This window comes from Molothrus aeneus, chromosome 19, assembly GCF_037042795.1.
Source record: "Molothrus aeneus isolate 106 chromosome 19, BPBGC_Maene_1.0, whole genome shotgun sequence".
In the NCBI taxonomy this organism is placed as follows: Eukaryota; Metazoa; Chordata; class Aves; order Passeriformes; family Icteridae; genus Molothrus; species Molothrus aeneus.
This window is the reverse complement of record NC_089664.1, coordinates 5206574-5222524: the sequence shown is the minus strand read 5'-3', so window position 1 is coordinate 5222524 and position 15951 is coordinate 5206574. Positions and strand designations below refer to the sequence as shown.

General features: G+C 42.7%; 1 protein-coding gene across 2 annotated transcripts in view; it reads left to right on the top strand.

Moving 5' to 3' along the window:
* The first annotated feature begins 2196 nt into the window (after nt 1-2196).
* The window catches only part of CDK5RAP2 (CDK5 regulatory subunit associated protein 2), a 71248-nt gene continuing 57493 nt past the window's right edge, over nt 2197-15951 (top strand). The window contains exons 1-12 of one of the 2 annotated variants that reach the window (XM_066562980.1): nt 2197-2302; nt 2441-2493; nt 3134-3201; nt 6583-6693; nt 7504-7580; nt 8317-8437; nt 9882-10033; nt 10929-11091; nt 12398-12451; nt 12859-12978; nt 13579-13671; nt 14963-15181. In XM_066562980.1, coding sequence (XP_066419077.1) covers nt 2250-2302; nt 2441-2493; nt 3134-3201; nt 6583-6693; nt 7504-7580; nt 8317-8437; nt 9882-10033; nt 10929-11091; nt 12398-12451; nt 12859-12978; nt 13579-13671; nt 14963-15181 — 1284 coding nt within the window. In that variant the 5' untranslated portion in view covers nt 2197-2249. The remainder of the gene's footprint in view (nt 2303-2440; nt 2494-3133; nt 3202-6582; nt 6694-7503; nt 7581-8316; nt 8438-9881; nt 10034-10928; nt 11092-12397; nt 12452-12858; nt 12979-13578; nt 13672-14962; nt 15182-15951) is intronic. The other variant, XM_066562979.1, reaches the window with a different exon arrangement.

The following is a 15951-nucleotide window of genomic DNA, read 5'->3' as shown; positions in this document are numbered from 1 at the left end:
CAGAGGCCACTGCAAAAGGGTTTCAGTCACATAAGGTGAGCAGTGTCTCTTGAGGTCTCTCATGGGGGAGTTGAAGGGACTAAACATCCCTTGGGGTCATGAGACCCCAAATGCAAAGCATGAGGCATGTCCAGTTGGACAGGAGATGGGCTTAAGAGCTTTACTTGTGCTAAGCAGTGCCTGGCACTTCTGGCAGTTTGGGACTGCTGCAGCTCCATCATGCACTTGTACCAATAAAGCTGAAAGAATTAAGCAAGGATGGGAAGCCCACCATGACCTACACATCCAGAGCTGCAGTGGCTGCTCCCACCAGCCTGGGGCATTTGACAGGTGAGTGTCAATCTAAACAGTGCAGGTACATGGAGGAAATGGAGTTCACAAGGCACCAGGCCAACTGGGAATAACAAACTCACAGAATTCATGGCCTGTGGTCAGCCCTTATCCGTGGCCTAATTCCTGTCTGGGTTAGAGTGCCCTTGACACAGCCTAGAGTGAAACCTGACCTGAGTTGGTACCAAAGAGGAAACCAAATCCAAAAGAGGAAACCAAATCTAATGCACAGGGGTCACTCCTGTGCTTCCTTGTGTTACAGAGAATGGTAAGAGCAAGTCCCAGCATCCCAGCATGAGGCACCACCTGATGCCTGATGCACTTTGGGGGCAGAGTGGCTAGAAGGCAGCCCAGTGGAAAATGGGAGTGCTGGTTGAGAGGGCTAAACATGTGCCCAGGTGGACAAGAAGGCCAATGGCTCCTGGTTTGTACCAGCACCAGTGTGGGCACAGGAGCAGGGCAGTGATTGTCCCCTGTGCTGAGCACGGCCGAGGCTCCTCGAGTGCTGTGCCCAGTTGTGGGCCCCTTGTGACCAGAAAGACCTTGAGGAGCTGGAGTGTGTCCAGGGAAGGGAACAGAGCTGAGGAAGGGTCTGGAGCACCAGGAGGGGCTGAGGGAGCTGGGCAGGGGCTCAGCCTGGAGAAAAGGAGGCTCAGGGGGGACCTTGTGGCTCTGCACAGCTCCTACCAGGAGGGGACAGCCGGGGAGGTCGGGCTCTGCTCCCAGGGAACAATAGAGACAACAGGGAACGGCTTCAAGCTGTAGGGGCGAGGTTGGACATCAGGAGAAATTCCTTCACAAAATGGGTGATCAGACATTGGGAAGGTGCTGCCTAGAGAGGTGATAGAGTCACTGTCCTTGGAGGACTCCCAGGAACAACTGGACATGGCACACAGTGCACTAGGCTGGCTGACAAGGCAGGGATTGGTCAAAGGTTGGATTCCGTATCTCAGAGGGCTTTTCCAGCCTAAATAATTCTGTGAATCTGTGATGATGTAAATAAATATTGCAGGGAGGTATTTCAATCCTGCACACGGGTACTAAATGAATTAAAGGAAGGCGAGGATGCACAGCAAGGAGGGGTCTGGAGCTCCACCTGCGCCCGGCGCTGCTCCCCTGGCCATGCCCCTGAAGGAGGGGCCACAGCAGCAGCATTTAATGCAGTTCAGCATTTCCCGCTGTCCATGTCCAGAAATGTCAATGCAGTTGCATTTTCTCCCACAAAAACTGGGAGAGCCGACACGCTTACAACTTCGCTTTACAAAAAAAAAAAAAAAAAAAAAAAAACAACCCCAAAAACCCTCTCAGATCATCATTCAAAATCCGCCTGGGCGGATAATGACAGCAACAGCCTGCACCCCTGCCCGTTGCGATGAGCAGTGACCAGAATGTGGAACTAACGCGTGTTTATTTCTTCCGCCAAGCCCAATGACGGCTGTGCCCTGCGGGGAACACGGTAAACATCAGCGCCAGCGGCTCTGCCAGGCTCGGCAGGAGCCAGGGCCGGGTGCCTCCCTTCCAAAGCCTCTTCCAAATGGGGACACTTTTGTAGCAGAGCCGGGGCAGCGGCGGGGACCACCCTGTCCTCTCTCGCATCACCTCAGGCGCCCCGTCCCCTCGGGCTGTCAGCCAGGGCTCCTTCCCTCACTCGAGATGGCGCCCGGCCGGCACCCGCCCCGCTCTGCCCTCAGCCAGCATGGTCGCTGCTCGCCCGGCTCGGCCTCCTGCCCTCATCAAACATGGCGGCTCCCATTCACTTCCCATTGTGCCCGCCCTCCTCGCGCTCCGCGGCGGCTTCGGTGGCTTCAGCGCGCTCGACGCAAAGATGGCGGAAGCGATTGCGGTCGTTTGAATTCCAGGGAAGCCGCCAAAGCCGCGCACAAAGGCGGCGGGCGCCGCGGGAGCCGTGCGGCCGATCCATGGATTCGCTGCCGGGGGAGGACCCGACGCTGCCGCTGCCGTTCGAGGGCAGGTACGGGGAAGCTGCGGGGCGGGGATGCGCTGGGCAGCGCGGTGCGTGTGGCGGGGCCGGGCCCGCCGGCCGCGGACGGGCTCAGGGGGACGAGCCCGCGGGCGTTGTGCTCTCAGCGCTCTCCTCCTTCTTCCCCAGCGCTCTCCAGCTGCCGGACATCTCCCGCGGGGACCCCAAGCCCGGCCGACAAGGTAAGGCTGGATCGCGGCCGGAGCCCGCACATCCCTGCCCGGCTCGGTGCTTCGCGCTGGACCCCAAACCTGCGGGAAAAACCTCAAACTCTTGGCAAAAAGGCAAAAAAAAAAAACCAACCCCTTTTAAGTGATGCGCTTTTTGGCGTAATGTAAGAGTTTTTAAGGCCAGCAGCTGCTGCCGTCACTGCTGTGTGCTCGCTGCCTGTGGTCATTAGGGCTTTCAGCCTTATATAAGATGATCAGCGGTTTTGTGCGGCGTGTACTTAAAATACTTGGAATATCCATTAGGTCGTGCTGCCTGGTCACATTCTGCTCAGGGTTAGGGGAGTTGCACGCTGTGCATCATCCAGTTCTTGTCCTGAGGGTTTATTGACGGCGCACCTCACATAGCCTAATTCCAGTGTACATCGTAATTTAAATGTGTGATGGAATTCGGGAGTTTAAGTGATAGACAGCTTAGTGTGATCAGAAAGGAATGTAGATACTGACATGTAATGTAAACAGGGGGCCAGGCAGTGCCTCTCTCACTTCCCTAAAGGTTTTATTATGTTTAGATTAGTGTAGACCTTTGCCAAATTGAAACCCTACTTAGAGAGATTCTGCTGTCTGAACTTGTTCTGTGTTCTTTAATGTGTAGTAGTACCAGATGTGGCAGAAGACACAGTCTCACCAGCTCGAGCTCGGACCATGAAGGACTATGAAAATGTAAGCAGAACTTTTAATGTAAGAGTCGGTGACAGATTTATGGCCAAGATATTTCCAGCATGCTGGCTGAAGTGTTGACTCTTAGTTTGTTTCAGTTGGTCACATCTTTTGGAGGTGTGACCAGGTGAATGTCCCTGTCCATGCTTTGAAGCTCCATTTCTTAAGTGTTGCTTTCAAAAACTGAGGCAGGAATTTGTTGTTCCGAGCAGCCAACTGCTGCGCTGAAGTTGTGAAAAAAAATTGGCACCCTCTGCTCAGAAGTTCCTGCAGCTCACCAGAAACATCAGAACTTGGTTTGCACATCTGTTGCTGATTTATTTCAGGGAAGCATCAAGTTTATTTTCATTTAGGTTAGTGTGGGATTTGGCTTTTTAATTCATTGACTGCAGTATAATGCCTTTTAACTTTATAGTATGAGTGTGCTTGGAATGCTTGTGTTGTAGAAGTCTAGTATCATTGTGACAATCCTGTAGAAAAAAGTATTTTGGCACTTACTAGAATATAAAGGAAAACATTAGATTTTAAAAATATGTTAACTGTATTGGCTTTTTAAATTGCATAAGACAGTTGTTTATGTCTGCTGAATGCTGATTTGATTGGGCTGTGTTGCAGGACAACTTCCCCATTCAGGACTAGAGTGAAAAACTTTTCAGGTATTTATTGTTGTGTGAAGAAGCTGCAGAGGGGAAGGCAATCTAAAATCTCTGAGATGATTGCTACAGACAGAGGCTGTGGCTGCTGCCTTTGGGCTCTGCCAAGAGTCTGCAGTTTCAGTGTGCTGCTGCTGCTACCTTTTGTGGCAATGCTGTCTTTGAAATGAGTGTTTCTTACAAACTTTCAGTTTCTTGTGGCCTTACATCCTCCCTGCTCTTTGCTCAGAATTTAAAGCTTGTTTTGGAAAGCTTTGGGTGAAGGATGTTTTTTTGCAGTTTGTATCTATTTCCCTTTCTCTCTTTTCTGTGTGTTGGCTGGGCTAGGCAGACACTGCCTTGGCATTGGTATGTGCTTAAAATCTCTTACTGTGATGTGTGCCAAAGGCCTCAGTCCAGAATATACATTTTGCTTGTGGTTTGTCTGCAGGGTTCCTGGGCACAGGGAAAAAAAGTTGCAGAAAGAAGGAGAAATCTGTTGCTGTTTGTCCTGTGTGATGTAGAGCAGGGGCCTCCCCACAGGTCTGGCATCCTGGTATGCTCAGACCCCTCCTGTTAAACTGAGCTGTAAAACTTCCCATGGGATGAGAACTTTTATGGATGCCAGCAGTGTGATGAAGCTCAAAGATCCATTGCCATGAAGGAAGAAGAATATACATTAAATACCAGTAAACTTATTTCTGTAACTCTGTTATTCATACAGGCTGTAAGAAGGATGTAATGAAAAGAATGAGCTCTGGCCTTGTAGCTCAGAGAGAACAGGATGGATATAAGGACCCTTAAGTGGGCTGAAAGGTGGATCCGTGTAGAAAAGGTCCTTTAATGTTTATACCTGGAGAAGGTGCTGAGCTGGATAATGTTGGAGGTGCAGGTTTTTGAATTATTTATGGTGTCCCACATTGTTGCAATGTGGTGGTAACCATTCTATCATAGAAAACATGATTACATGATTACATGGGCAGAGTGAAAAGCATCTCTGAGGAGGATCTTCTTATGGGAAATGAGGTGTTCAGGAGCAGAAAGGGTGATGGGTATCAAATAAGGGAGCTGGGTAATAATATTTGTGGGATTCTTTCTTGTCTCTCCAAACCCTCTTAGAGTTTTGCTGTGAATCTAAAACAGCCTTTATAGTTGGAAACTTTTCTGCTGTGAAACCACAGCCACTGCTGACAAATCCCTTTTGAACAAAACTGGCTCCATGCAGACTTGGAAAGGAGTTAATCTGGGCTAGGATTTGCTGCCATGCTGCTCATGCTGTGGAATATTCTGTGCAGTATGTATATCAGTCTTGGTTTTAATTCCTTTTGTTTAAATACAGGAATCAAAATGCATAAAAGAATTAAGACTGAGTCTTCAAATGCATAAGTTCAGAGGGTTGCTTTTAAAATCTTTTTGCAGTGTGAGCTTTCTCACATTTTACATGTTTTCTTTCATTAAGCAATAACTTATAAATTGTCTGTGTGCTCTAACATTCATCCAAGAAACTGAACATCAGAGATGACATTTGTTTCACTCCTTGGTTTATGATTGCATAGTCTGTTTCATTTGCCTTTTGAAAATATTACCCTTAATCACTTTGGTTTATCTCTGTTGCCACTGAAATACATGTAACAAGAGTTGTGAAATGCTGAATTCTTTTGAAATTATTTTTTCCTTTTGACTCAGAAATATATTGAATGTAGGGAGACTAATTAGAAGTTCAGCTGGTGCAACTTCAAAGTGTTTTTGTCACTTGGACTTTTTTCTGAATGAGCAGGGACTGCTGGGAATGATTTACTGACAGGTTCCTTCAGGGTGTGGGAGTGAGCCACAAAGTTTATGTAGGATTTTCAATTGCTCAGATGATTTTCACTTTTGTGAATAAGGACGAGGCAGCTTTCTGGGCAGGGGTTATTAAACTGAACAGTTGTTTGCAGATGCAGGTTCTGAGTGCAGTTACAGAAAGTAATCTTGGGTTTCACAAGCCAAATATTTTGGAAATTGTATTGCTAATAATTTTTACAAATAGCACTGTAGTGTTCTGGAAAAGCCTACATAAATATTTTATTAGTAGCTCTGTAACATATTAGATTTCCATTTGCTGAAAGCATCTGGCAGGGGACATAAGTCTTATTTGAATGAATGTTTTATGCTTCATCTCTTAAAAAAATTTAGAGGGAGACTCCTTTCTTTAATGAAACCATCAACTAAGTTACTGCTTCTACAAGGAAGGTTAAAAGTGATAAGCAATTTTCCCCCACAGAATTGCACTCTGAATTATGGGATGGGATAAAGGTTTTACTGGTGTTCAGATGGGATCACTTGTGTGCTTGTAGCTTTTCTTGCTATGAATAAAGTTACCTGGGTCCTGTTAATGAAACTGCCTTCCCAGGCTTTTGCTCTAGAAAATATTTCTGTTTCAAGATGAAAAATGTATTGTGTCTTGCATTTTGTTCAAGTTTCATTATTTAGAAGAATTCCTTAATGTTGTTAGATTAAAAAATCTCTCCTGAATTCTTATTGTGTCAAGTCAGTCAGTATTTTGATGCTTTAGGGAATAGTTCAAAGAGCTGAGGGCTGTTATATATTTAATTAATACCTTTACAATTGCACATACATGTGTGTCACCCATATGAGTTTAACTCTGTCGAGGATGTGGAATTCTGGTCTTGCACTGGTAAAAGCAAAACTATTGGACGTTAGGATTTTTCCTTTTTTTTTCCTTTTTCTCGTTATCTTTCTTCTTTCACAGCAAATCACTGATCTGAAAAAAGAAAACTTCAACCTGAAACTTCGTATTTATTTTCTGGAGGAGCGAATGCAGCAGAAGTTTGATGGTCCCACTGAAGAAATCTACAAAATCGTAGGCATTTAGAAACATTTCCTGAAACTGTATCTCTTTTGAAGAGTTTGTTTGTTTTATTTGTTTTTGCCTCTTTCACTTGCTTTTAAGTCTTTTTTTGTCATTGGAAATTTTGGTGTGATTATTTTATTCTGACCTTATCCTTTTCAATAATAACTTAAATTAAAGTGACTTAAACAGGTGCTTTCCTCAGGTCTCTTTTCCATAATGAGATGGAAACTTGAGTCTCTCTTGATGCATATTTCAGTAGTTAAGAACATAAATTGATGTTTGGGTAGATCATGGTTGCAGCTGAATATTGCTGCCTGGTCTTCTCCACTGGTGATTTTGTTGTAATTGCTGATGTGTTGAATTGGTGTTTGTCAGCTTCCTGGCCAAGGAGTTCTTTGTACAATTGCATCATGAGAGGTTTCCTCAAGCTATAAAACAAAAATTCTGAATTACTAAAAACCTCTGTAGTTGATAAAATCAGGTTTTGAAAAGAAAATAATATATCTTGTAGCTTAAAGAAGAGATATGCTTGGAAACCCTGGAAACTCCCAAACTGAAGTGGAGTACTCCCTATTAGAACAGTTAAATGTGTGTGCAGGGGATTTGTATTGCTTGAGTGCAATGGTCCTGAATGCTACTGATGTTTCTGGAAGGCTTGAACCTTGCAAAATATGTCTTTTAACAGCTAAATGTCTATTCTTATCCCAATGATACTTTGTATTTGCTGGTCCAAGCAAAAAGTAATCTACACACTGCCACTCACTTTTGGGATGGATGATCTTCCAGTTCTTTGCAGATATTTTCATTCTTTTATCACAGAACATTGAGCTGAAAGTTGAGATAGAAAGTCTGAAGCGTGAACTGCAGGAGAGGGAGAAGCTGCTCATCAAGGCCTAGTAAGCACCAGTTTATTTCTCGATGTCCGTTCTTTAGGATTTGTTTCTATGTGTTTCTGTGTGCTTTAGGAATTGGAGGATCTTAAGGGCACTTATTTAGAAATGTCTGGTTCAAAACTAATCCAGGCTGGCAGCTGTTGATTGCCCCATGGCCTCAGTTGCAGTGGAATTTTCTTTGTTTTCCTGGAGCAGATGAATTTTGTTTGATCTCTCTAGGATGCTCAGAGGGTATTGCTGTGATGGGAACTTTGCACAAGGTCATGCTAGAAAGCAAAATTTATGTGGCAGTCACGAACAAGTGGTCATCTGGTGTTGAGTAAGGAGACACTACCTGTTCTTTTCTCACAAGGTGTTAACAAATACTGGAAAGGCAAATGGAGAGATCTCAGCAGCTCTGTGTCTTCAGTTTATTCCAGTGCTGCTTCCTGTAGAAAACACAGCTCTGCTGAAGGCTTTATAGTGTATTTGGAAGCTTTAGAAATAGAAAGGAAATATTTCACTTTTTCATCGTACGTCTAAAATGCTTCTTTAGCCACTGTGCCAAGGCTTTTATGGGGAACTCACAGACAGCACCCAGATTGCTGCATAGTCCGTAGATGTTTGTATTGAACCTTAAAGTGATAAGCAGGTACAGAGAAGGTGGAAGATGCTTGAGCATCATCCATCAGCCTCTGGAACCTGAAGTGTTTTCCATGTTGATGTGCACTGGGATTCATGTCTGTGCTATTTCTCTCAGTAAGGCAGTTGAAAGCTTGGCCCAGGGTGGTGATGCTGAAGTGCAGCATGGGAAGGAGGCACAAAAGAAGATGCAAGAGATGGAGGAAATGCTGACTGGCAGAATAAACCTTCTGGAAGAGGTGAGTGACCACAGCTGAAGGAATAATAAGGAATCACTGCTGTCTTTGTAGTGTTATCTGAAATTTGATATTGTGGTCAGCATATATTTTCATAATGTCTTTTTTCATTCCTCACTATCTGTGCTTGAGACAGTTTATTCCTGTATTTATTGTTGAGCTCTGGTTACTTTACAGGGATATTGTAGTGTAAAGGGAAGGGACCCACAAGGATGATTGAAGTCCATTTAAGTGAGTTCCTTCAAGGAGCAGAAAAGAGGAATTTGCATGACCTCTTATTCATTTTAGTGGAACTGGGGTTCTGAAAGCATTCTTTGTGCTGTTGAACTGGTAGAGAAGTTGTTAAATTGCTTCCTTTATCCCAAATCAGGCAGTCAGGCTGGTGTTTTCCAGATCTGATAGGTTGAAGAGCAGATTTTCTGATCTCATGGTGATGGGGTATTTTCTGTAGCCCAAAGGTAGTGTTGGCCTCTGACATTAATTTTATTCTGCTTATGAATTCAGACCCTGCAGTGTGGTTTTAGTCACAGGTTTACACAGCACCATGTAATTATACAGATCTAGGGAGTGCTAACAAAGATTAATTTCCTTCAGAGTTCTTGATTGACAGGGGAATGTTGGCAAAACAGCTTTTCTGGAGAGGGGTTGAGTGGGGAGGTTCAGGGGGGAAGGAGCTTTTCCTCTCCCTCCCCCAAAAAGATGCTTTTTAGTTTAGATGTGAAGGCAAGGGGGGAATGGCTTGTTAGGCTACAAGGAGGCTTTTATTTCATAAATTGGGTGAGCACAGCAGGGAAGCTTGCAATGTAAAAATGAAGATCTGAATCAAATTTGATGGAGTATATGGCAAGTTGTTTTGTGTGTCTTTTTTTTGGTGTTCTCCATCTCTGTGAGTTGGGTCACCCAGAGGGAGTTGACTGAAATCTCTGGCTGTTATCTCCGTTTCTTTTGCTGTTCAAGAGAAAAATGTCTGGTTCATACTTTATCAGTTCCTGCAAAATATTATAAATGATGTTGGAGAGAGTTCCAATTAGCTACAGTGAGCTTGGGAATATTAATTTTATTGAACAAAAAAGTCCTTCTTTAACCTCTTTCATTTAAGTGTAGCTATTTATTATGATAGTGGGAGGACAGTGGGACAAAACCATTTTATAATTGCTAAATCTAAAACCATAGCATAGGGGCACTTTTGTTTCTAGTTCTGCTATCAGTTAGGGTATTTTTTATTTCTTTGAAACAAATTTCCTTTCTTTCTGTACTACAGAAAGTGGATTAATCTTAAAAATGCAGACACAGAGTTCAGAAGCATTTACAAAGAACTTGAAATACTTGGAAAAAGTTCCTAAATTAAACTTCCTGACATATGTTGGGTAGAAGAAACTTCAGTATGTGAAAAAATTCATGAGCATTTAGTTCTTAGAGGCATCAAGATTGTGTGTTTTCATTTCAGAATCTTAAAGCTGCCCAAGAAGAGGTGGAAAAAGTCCTTGCAATGGCAGAGAAGGAGAAAGCTCTGAGAATTGCTGCTGAGCAGAAACTTGCTTCAATTATCAATGCCCCTGCCAAGGATGTGGACAAGGTTACAGAAGCTGAGAAAGACAGGTCAGAAGTGTTGCCAGTAATGTTTCTGCCTGCTGGAATTCTTTATTGTTGAAGTGTGAAGAGTCAGCACAGCTTTGGCTTTGATTAGGTTGGTCTTGCCCTTGGGTACAGGAGAGCTGCTGGCCACCCATGGGGTGAATGGCAACACAGCAACCAGTTCAGTGCTCTGTGGAGCAAAGTCATCTTTAAAAGTTCCCTGAAAGCCTGAAAGGGTCAGGATGTGTGAAACATAAGCTCATAGGTCAGGTTGGTAGATTTAATGGGAAGAGAAACACTGTTAGAAATACAATCCAGGCTACAGAACACGAGGAATCAGTGATGGCATCTTACCCTGCAAAGTTTTCATGTGTAACACTCAAGTCTGCCAAAAAACATCATTGTTGTTCTTGGAATACTGGGAGTGTGAAGATGTGTATTGAGAGAAGACAACATCACTGACCTGACTTGTTTTTAGTATGGTTTTTTGGGTTTTTTTGTTTCTGTGAAATGAGAACCGCTTAGATACAAATTTAGATGAAACTGGCTTCTGGAGAGACACTTGCTGAAGGCACATAAGGATGTGGTGTATGGGCTAAGAAAGGAAATAGATTAATAAGGTTTTTGTGTGTGCTGTAAAGGACAATGTAAGTAAAATATAGAAACTTAACTGTTGATATTTGAAGTGGTATTGGAGGAAAATAAGAATGAGCACTTTGCAAATAGCTCAACCCTGTTTGCTTATGTTAAAGTTACAGCCCATTTTCAGGTGTGCCAGGGTTATGAAAGTCCTTCCTTAAGTTCTACAAGTATTGTCTTGAGTCTTCATTTAGGAGAGTTGTGTGCAAGATTCACTGCAATGACTGGAGAATTGGTGGTAGATGGTGCAAGATTAATACTTAAAATCTTGTCATTTTAGACTTATAGAGCAACTGAATCTGTCACTGAAAAGTAAAGAAGCTCTAATTCAACACCTTGAGAAGGAAAAGTCTCAGAGTGGATCTTCTGATGGGAACTTGCCAGCAGAAAAAATCAGAGAATTTACCATTGCCTTGAGGCTTGAAAAGGATAGTGAGATAGAGGTGAGGACACTGCCTGATGAGTTATGTGTTATAAATCTCATGGGGGGTAGGATTTTAAAGGTTTTATGCGTGACTCTATGTAAGTGACATCAGCCAATTTTTTAAAATATTATTTCCTCCTCCATTTTCCAGTTCCTTACCATTCATGGGTTATGCTTGGCTTGGTGGGCAGTATTCATCCTTATTTATCCATTCCCTCAGTGAGAGGCTGTGTTTCCCACTGACTTGATGCCTGTGGAATAGACAGAGTGCAGTTGCTTTACAGAGGTATATATTAGAGAAATCCTAGATGTTAACAGATCCCTCACTGGATGACATAACTGCTATAAAAGTTAAGAATGTGACTTGAGAATTTGTTCTTGGGAAGTGTCTCTGCTGTTATGGGCTGAAAAAAAAGCTGTGGTAAGGGAGATAGACATAAAAACCTCTCATGAAATAAAGTGCAGGTTTGCCCTTTAGCTTACAAAAGGTACAAGCATCAGTCTTCTATTTCACTTGGCTCATAAATAGGAAGACAGAGATCCTGAAAGCTGGAATGTAGAAACAGGGCCAGAGGCTTTTTCTCTTCTTTTTTTTTTTTCCTGTTGGTTATTCAAAGACAAAATTAAAGCTGGCAGAATTAAGAAAGTTAATTATGGAGGCTGTCAAGCATCTGAGATTTTTTTCTTCCCTTTTGTTTTGAAACTTAATATTGCTCAGCTCAGTACAGAGACACATTTTTTGTCTATGTCAAGAAACTTTTATGATTGCATTGATTAGAGGCAGTAAAAGTTTGCAGTTCTGGGTGATCTTGCAATTAAATCTGTGCCAGGAAAGCCTCCCCTGCTTTCACAAGAGTATTTGTGTGTCAAGGTGAAAACTGCATCATCTTTAATCATTTCACAGAAGGTGGACAGAGTGCATATGGTCATTTGGGGGGCAGTATTGGAGAAAAAAATCTGATGAATACCTTTGCACAACTCTGGTTTTATGTATGATTACTTTTCTAAAACAAATAATTCTGTCACCTCCCCAGGGAAAAGTGCTAATTAAAATCTCTCTTGATAAAAGCATCTTGCTGACAAAGATAAATGTCACATAAAAATGCACCTCTATTAACTCAGCAAGTGCAGTTGTTCTGTCTCATGCATAGAAGAACATGTTTTGAGGATTTTTGTTCTATTTTCTTTTTTTTCTTCTTAGTTTTGACTGGTTTATTTCGTGCCCAGGGTTTTTAAGCTCGTTTTGCTTCACTTTAAGGCTTAATGAGTGTATTTGTGTTGAGAATGAATGAAAAGGGGCCATAACAACTGTTTTGTTCTTGTAGGCTCTTAGAATGGAGCTTAAAAATGAGAGAAATTCCTTTGAAAAAAAAATTCAGGTAAGTTCCAGTTTTGTTCCTGTTTCCTTGACCCCTTTCAGTGTGCTCCCTCTGTTCTCCTTTCATAGGCACGGGAGGCCTTGACTCCAAGGGAAGCAGAGCAGGTCCTCTGTTAAATTCTCTTTTATATAGGATGACAGGAGGACCCCTCCTGTTTTTGAAGCAATTTTCAGTAAAGCTGATAGACACACTCATCAAATATTGAAGCTGATGCTCGTGGCCTGCTCCCTTCTTATACAATACTCCAGGCACTTCTTTAAGATGCTGCCTCTCATTTTGGGAACTGTATTTTATGTTGCTGATCTGACTAATAACCTCCAAGAACTCTGAGGGAGTGTACTTATTAATGTGCAGTTACAGTGTCTCTTAGTGGGAAGTTAATGCAACTTTCACATAATCTAATTTAGTCACTGCAAGAAGAGCTGCAAGAGAGAGAAAATGAGCTTGCTGTTGAAAAGAAGAATGGTTTGAAAAGGGATAAAACTATCCAAGGACTAACTGTTGCCTTAAAAGCAAAGGAAAAAGAGGTGAGGGTCATTATGATCTTGCTGGTTTGTTGAAGTACCACAGAGGGAGGGTGTTGTGTGTGTGTGTGGCAGGTCTGGTCTCACTGGAACCATGAGGAGGCTTTGAGTGGGTCCCTGTCACTGCTGTCACCTCTCCAAGCAGTTCTGCTTGTCTGCAGTTGGAGCTCTTGGACTGAAGGAGAGAGGAAGAGGAGAAAGTATCAGTTAAGTATCTTCCTCCCTTAGGAGCCTGAAAGAAAAATGTTTTCAGCTGCATACTGATTTTTATCAGCTCTGAGCACCATTTAGAAGATCTGAGGGGTATTTTATGTTGTTGAGCAAGTGGAGCTGTCAAAGGCAGCTAAAATGAGAGAGGTCAACATCAGCTGAAATTCAGATTGTGTGGAAGAGTGGGAAATACTTCACTTGAGTGATAGGCAGTCTAGTGAGTGTATAAGAGCAAGAATTTCTTTATATAAAATTTACTATGATGTATTTGATGTTCTTGCAAGTGTTTTGTGTAGTTGGATGAATGTTTAATGAGATGGGGTAGAAATTACTGCATTGCCATCCCTTGGAAATAACTTTTCCTACATAGTATTCATTTCACTTTATTTAAAGAATGAGGAACTGGCTTCTGAAATTGAAGAGTTAAATGCTTCATTGGCTAAGGCAAGAGAGGCAACTCACAAGGCACATGTCCAAAAATTCAAGGTAAGAACAAGCAATTTGTTGTGATTTCCCCCTTCCTGCTCCTTCCTTCTCTGTAAATCCACACAGCAGGCAGTGCTTGCTGTCTTTGAAAGCAGAGGAATGGAAATCAGTTTAAAATGTTGTTTTAAAGTTCTCAGTGTTTATTACTTTAAAAAAATCCTAAATAAAATTATTTGAACAATAGAATGTTAAAATAACTTACCTTGTTTCTCCTTCTTGTTTTTTGGATTTTTTTATAAATCTAAACAAATTGAGAATCTTTAAGGGAGAAACATGTAATATCAGAATAACTTAAAAATAAAGACACAACTATCTGGGGAGCTGAGGTTTTCTTGAGCTTTTTTCCCAAAATTATGGTGCCAGCACAGGCTTCCTATTAGAGTTGAACTGGGTGCGAGACACCTGCTTGGATTTATTTATATGTGAATAAATGTGAAACCACTTTTATTTATAAAACACTGGAATGTTGTTTGTGAAAATGTGAATTAGTAATGCTTTTTGTGTGTGTGTGTGAAGGAGAAAAGGGACTTGATGATTTTTTTAAAAAAGTTCTGAGTTTAAGAAGTGTGCAACTGATCCCTGCTGCCCGCAGAGCCCACGCTGCAGAGTGAGTCCTGCTCCTCATCACTCTGCTCCTTAGCTCCAGCCCTGAGCTGAAGGCAGCTCTCTGTGAGTAAAAGGTGCTGCAGGGCCCTCTGCTCCTGTCACCTCTGCTCTGCTCCAGGGCCACTTGTAGCAGTGTGTGGTTGAGCACAAAACAGATCTGTGCCAAGGGGAAGGGTGCAGTCACCGTCCCAGAAATGTGCAGCTGTGGCACTTGGGGATGTGGGTTGGTGCTGAGCACGGTGCTGGTGCTGGGCTGGCAGCTGGACTCCATCCTAAAGGTCTTTCCTAATCTTAATTCTGTGATTCCATGAAAGACTCAGTAACTTCCTGCCCTAGTCCAGACTGAAACTGGACTCTAGTCCAGAAATAGTTGGATGTAATTAAAGCTCTGTGAATCAATAATACTGCCATGACCTTGTCTGCACTGTGGGCTCCTTTGCATGTCACCCTTTGTCTCATTCTTTGTCACTTGAAACTTCCTCAGCCTGCACTGAGGAAGTTTTGTTACATCACTAGAGGAAGTTTTTAGTGTTACACTTTCCTTGTTCTGTCGTTTCACTGTTTCTTTGCCCCCCAGTTCTGATAACACTGGGAAGAGGAGCAGGGCTGTGGGATGCAATGGTGGCAAAGACTCCCAGGCTCCAGAAAACCCCTTCTGGAGGCTGAATGCTGTTGTGTGTTTCAGGGTGCTGCAGATTACCAGGCTCTGCTGATGGAGAAGGAGACTCTGCTGGCAGAGCTGCGCTCAGAGAACCTCACCAAGGACGCTGAGAACCGCAGGCTGCAGAGGATCATTAAAGTCACTGGGCAGGAGCTGAGTGATCTGAATTTGGAAAGAGAGAAAATGGAGAAGGAGCTGGATGAAGCACAACTGCAGAAGAGCAGAAGTGACAAAACCATTAATGTTATTATCATGTTTTTCCTTTATTTCCTAAAGTCTAGAAATCATTCAGTGCTTTAGCAGGTCCTTTTCTAACTAAATTAGGTTTTTAATTTAAATAACTTTTGGGAAGGAAATGCCTGACACTGTCTAATGCTGTGTGTGAAGATTGAGGAAAATTCTGGCCCATAATCTGCACAGAATAATATTTTAAATATAATTTTGATAGTTAGGTCCTAGGGAAAAAAAACATTAACCTTTAGAAATGGTAAATGGGTTACTGTTGGTCCAGTTTTTCTGATGGGAGAATCTGAACATCAGGATAATGTATGTTTACATTTCTGCCATATTTTTCCTGTTGCATGTCTATAGATTATCTTAAATTTCACTACTTAAACTTTCTTCTAATTGTGACCTGGAGTCAAACCTCAGCCTGCTCTCTGCTCTTCTAGCAGGGTTACTTAAAGGCTGTATATCAAATAACTTCTGCTTGTAAAAGACCCAAAGCACAGGATTAATTGATCACAGTTTAACATAAAAATGAGGTGCTGTTCATTAATTCTGCTGCTTCATATTCTCTTGAGGGTTTTTACCTTGCTGTGGGCATTCAGATGAGCTCTCCTGCTCCCAGCACTCACAGCTGATGCAGCAAAGTGAATGACCAAGTTTCTCCTTCTCTTCATTTGGAAAAAGGATGCACCTTCTGCTGAGGCTTTGACACAAACCACTTCTCACCTGAATGCTCTGTCATGTGGATTTTGTTAAAGTCTTCTCACCATTGCTTCCACGAGGGC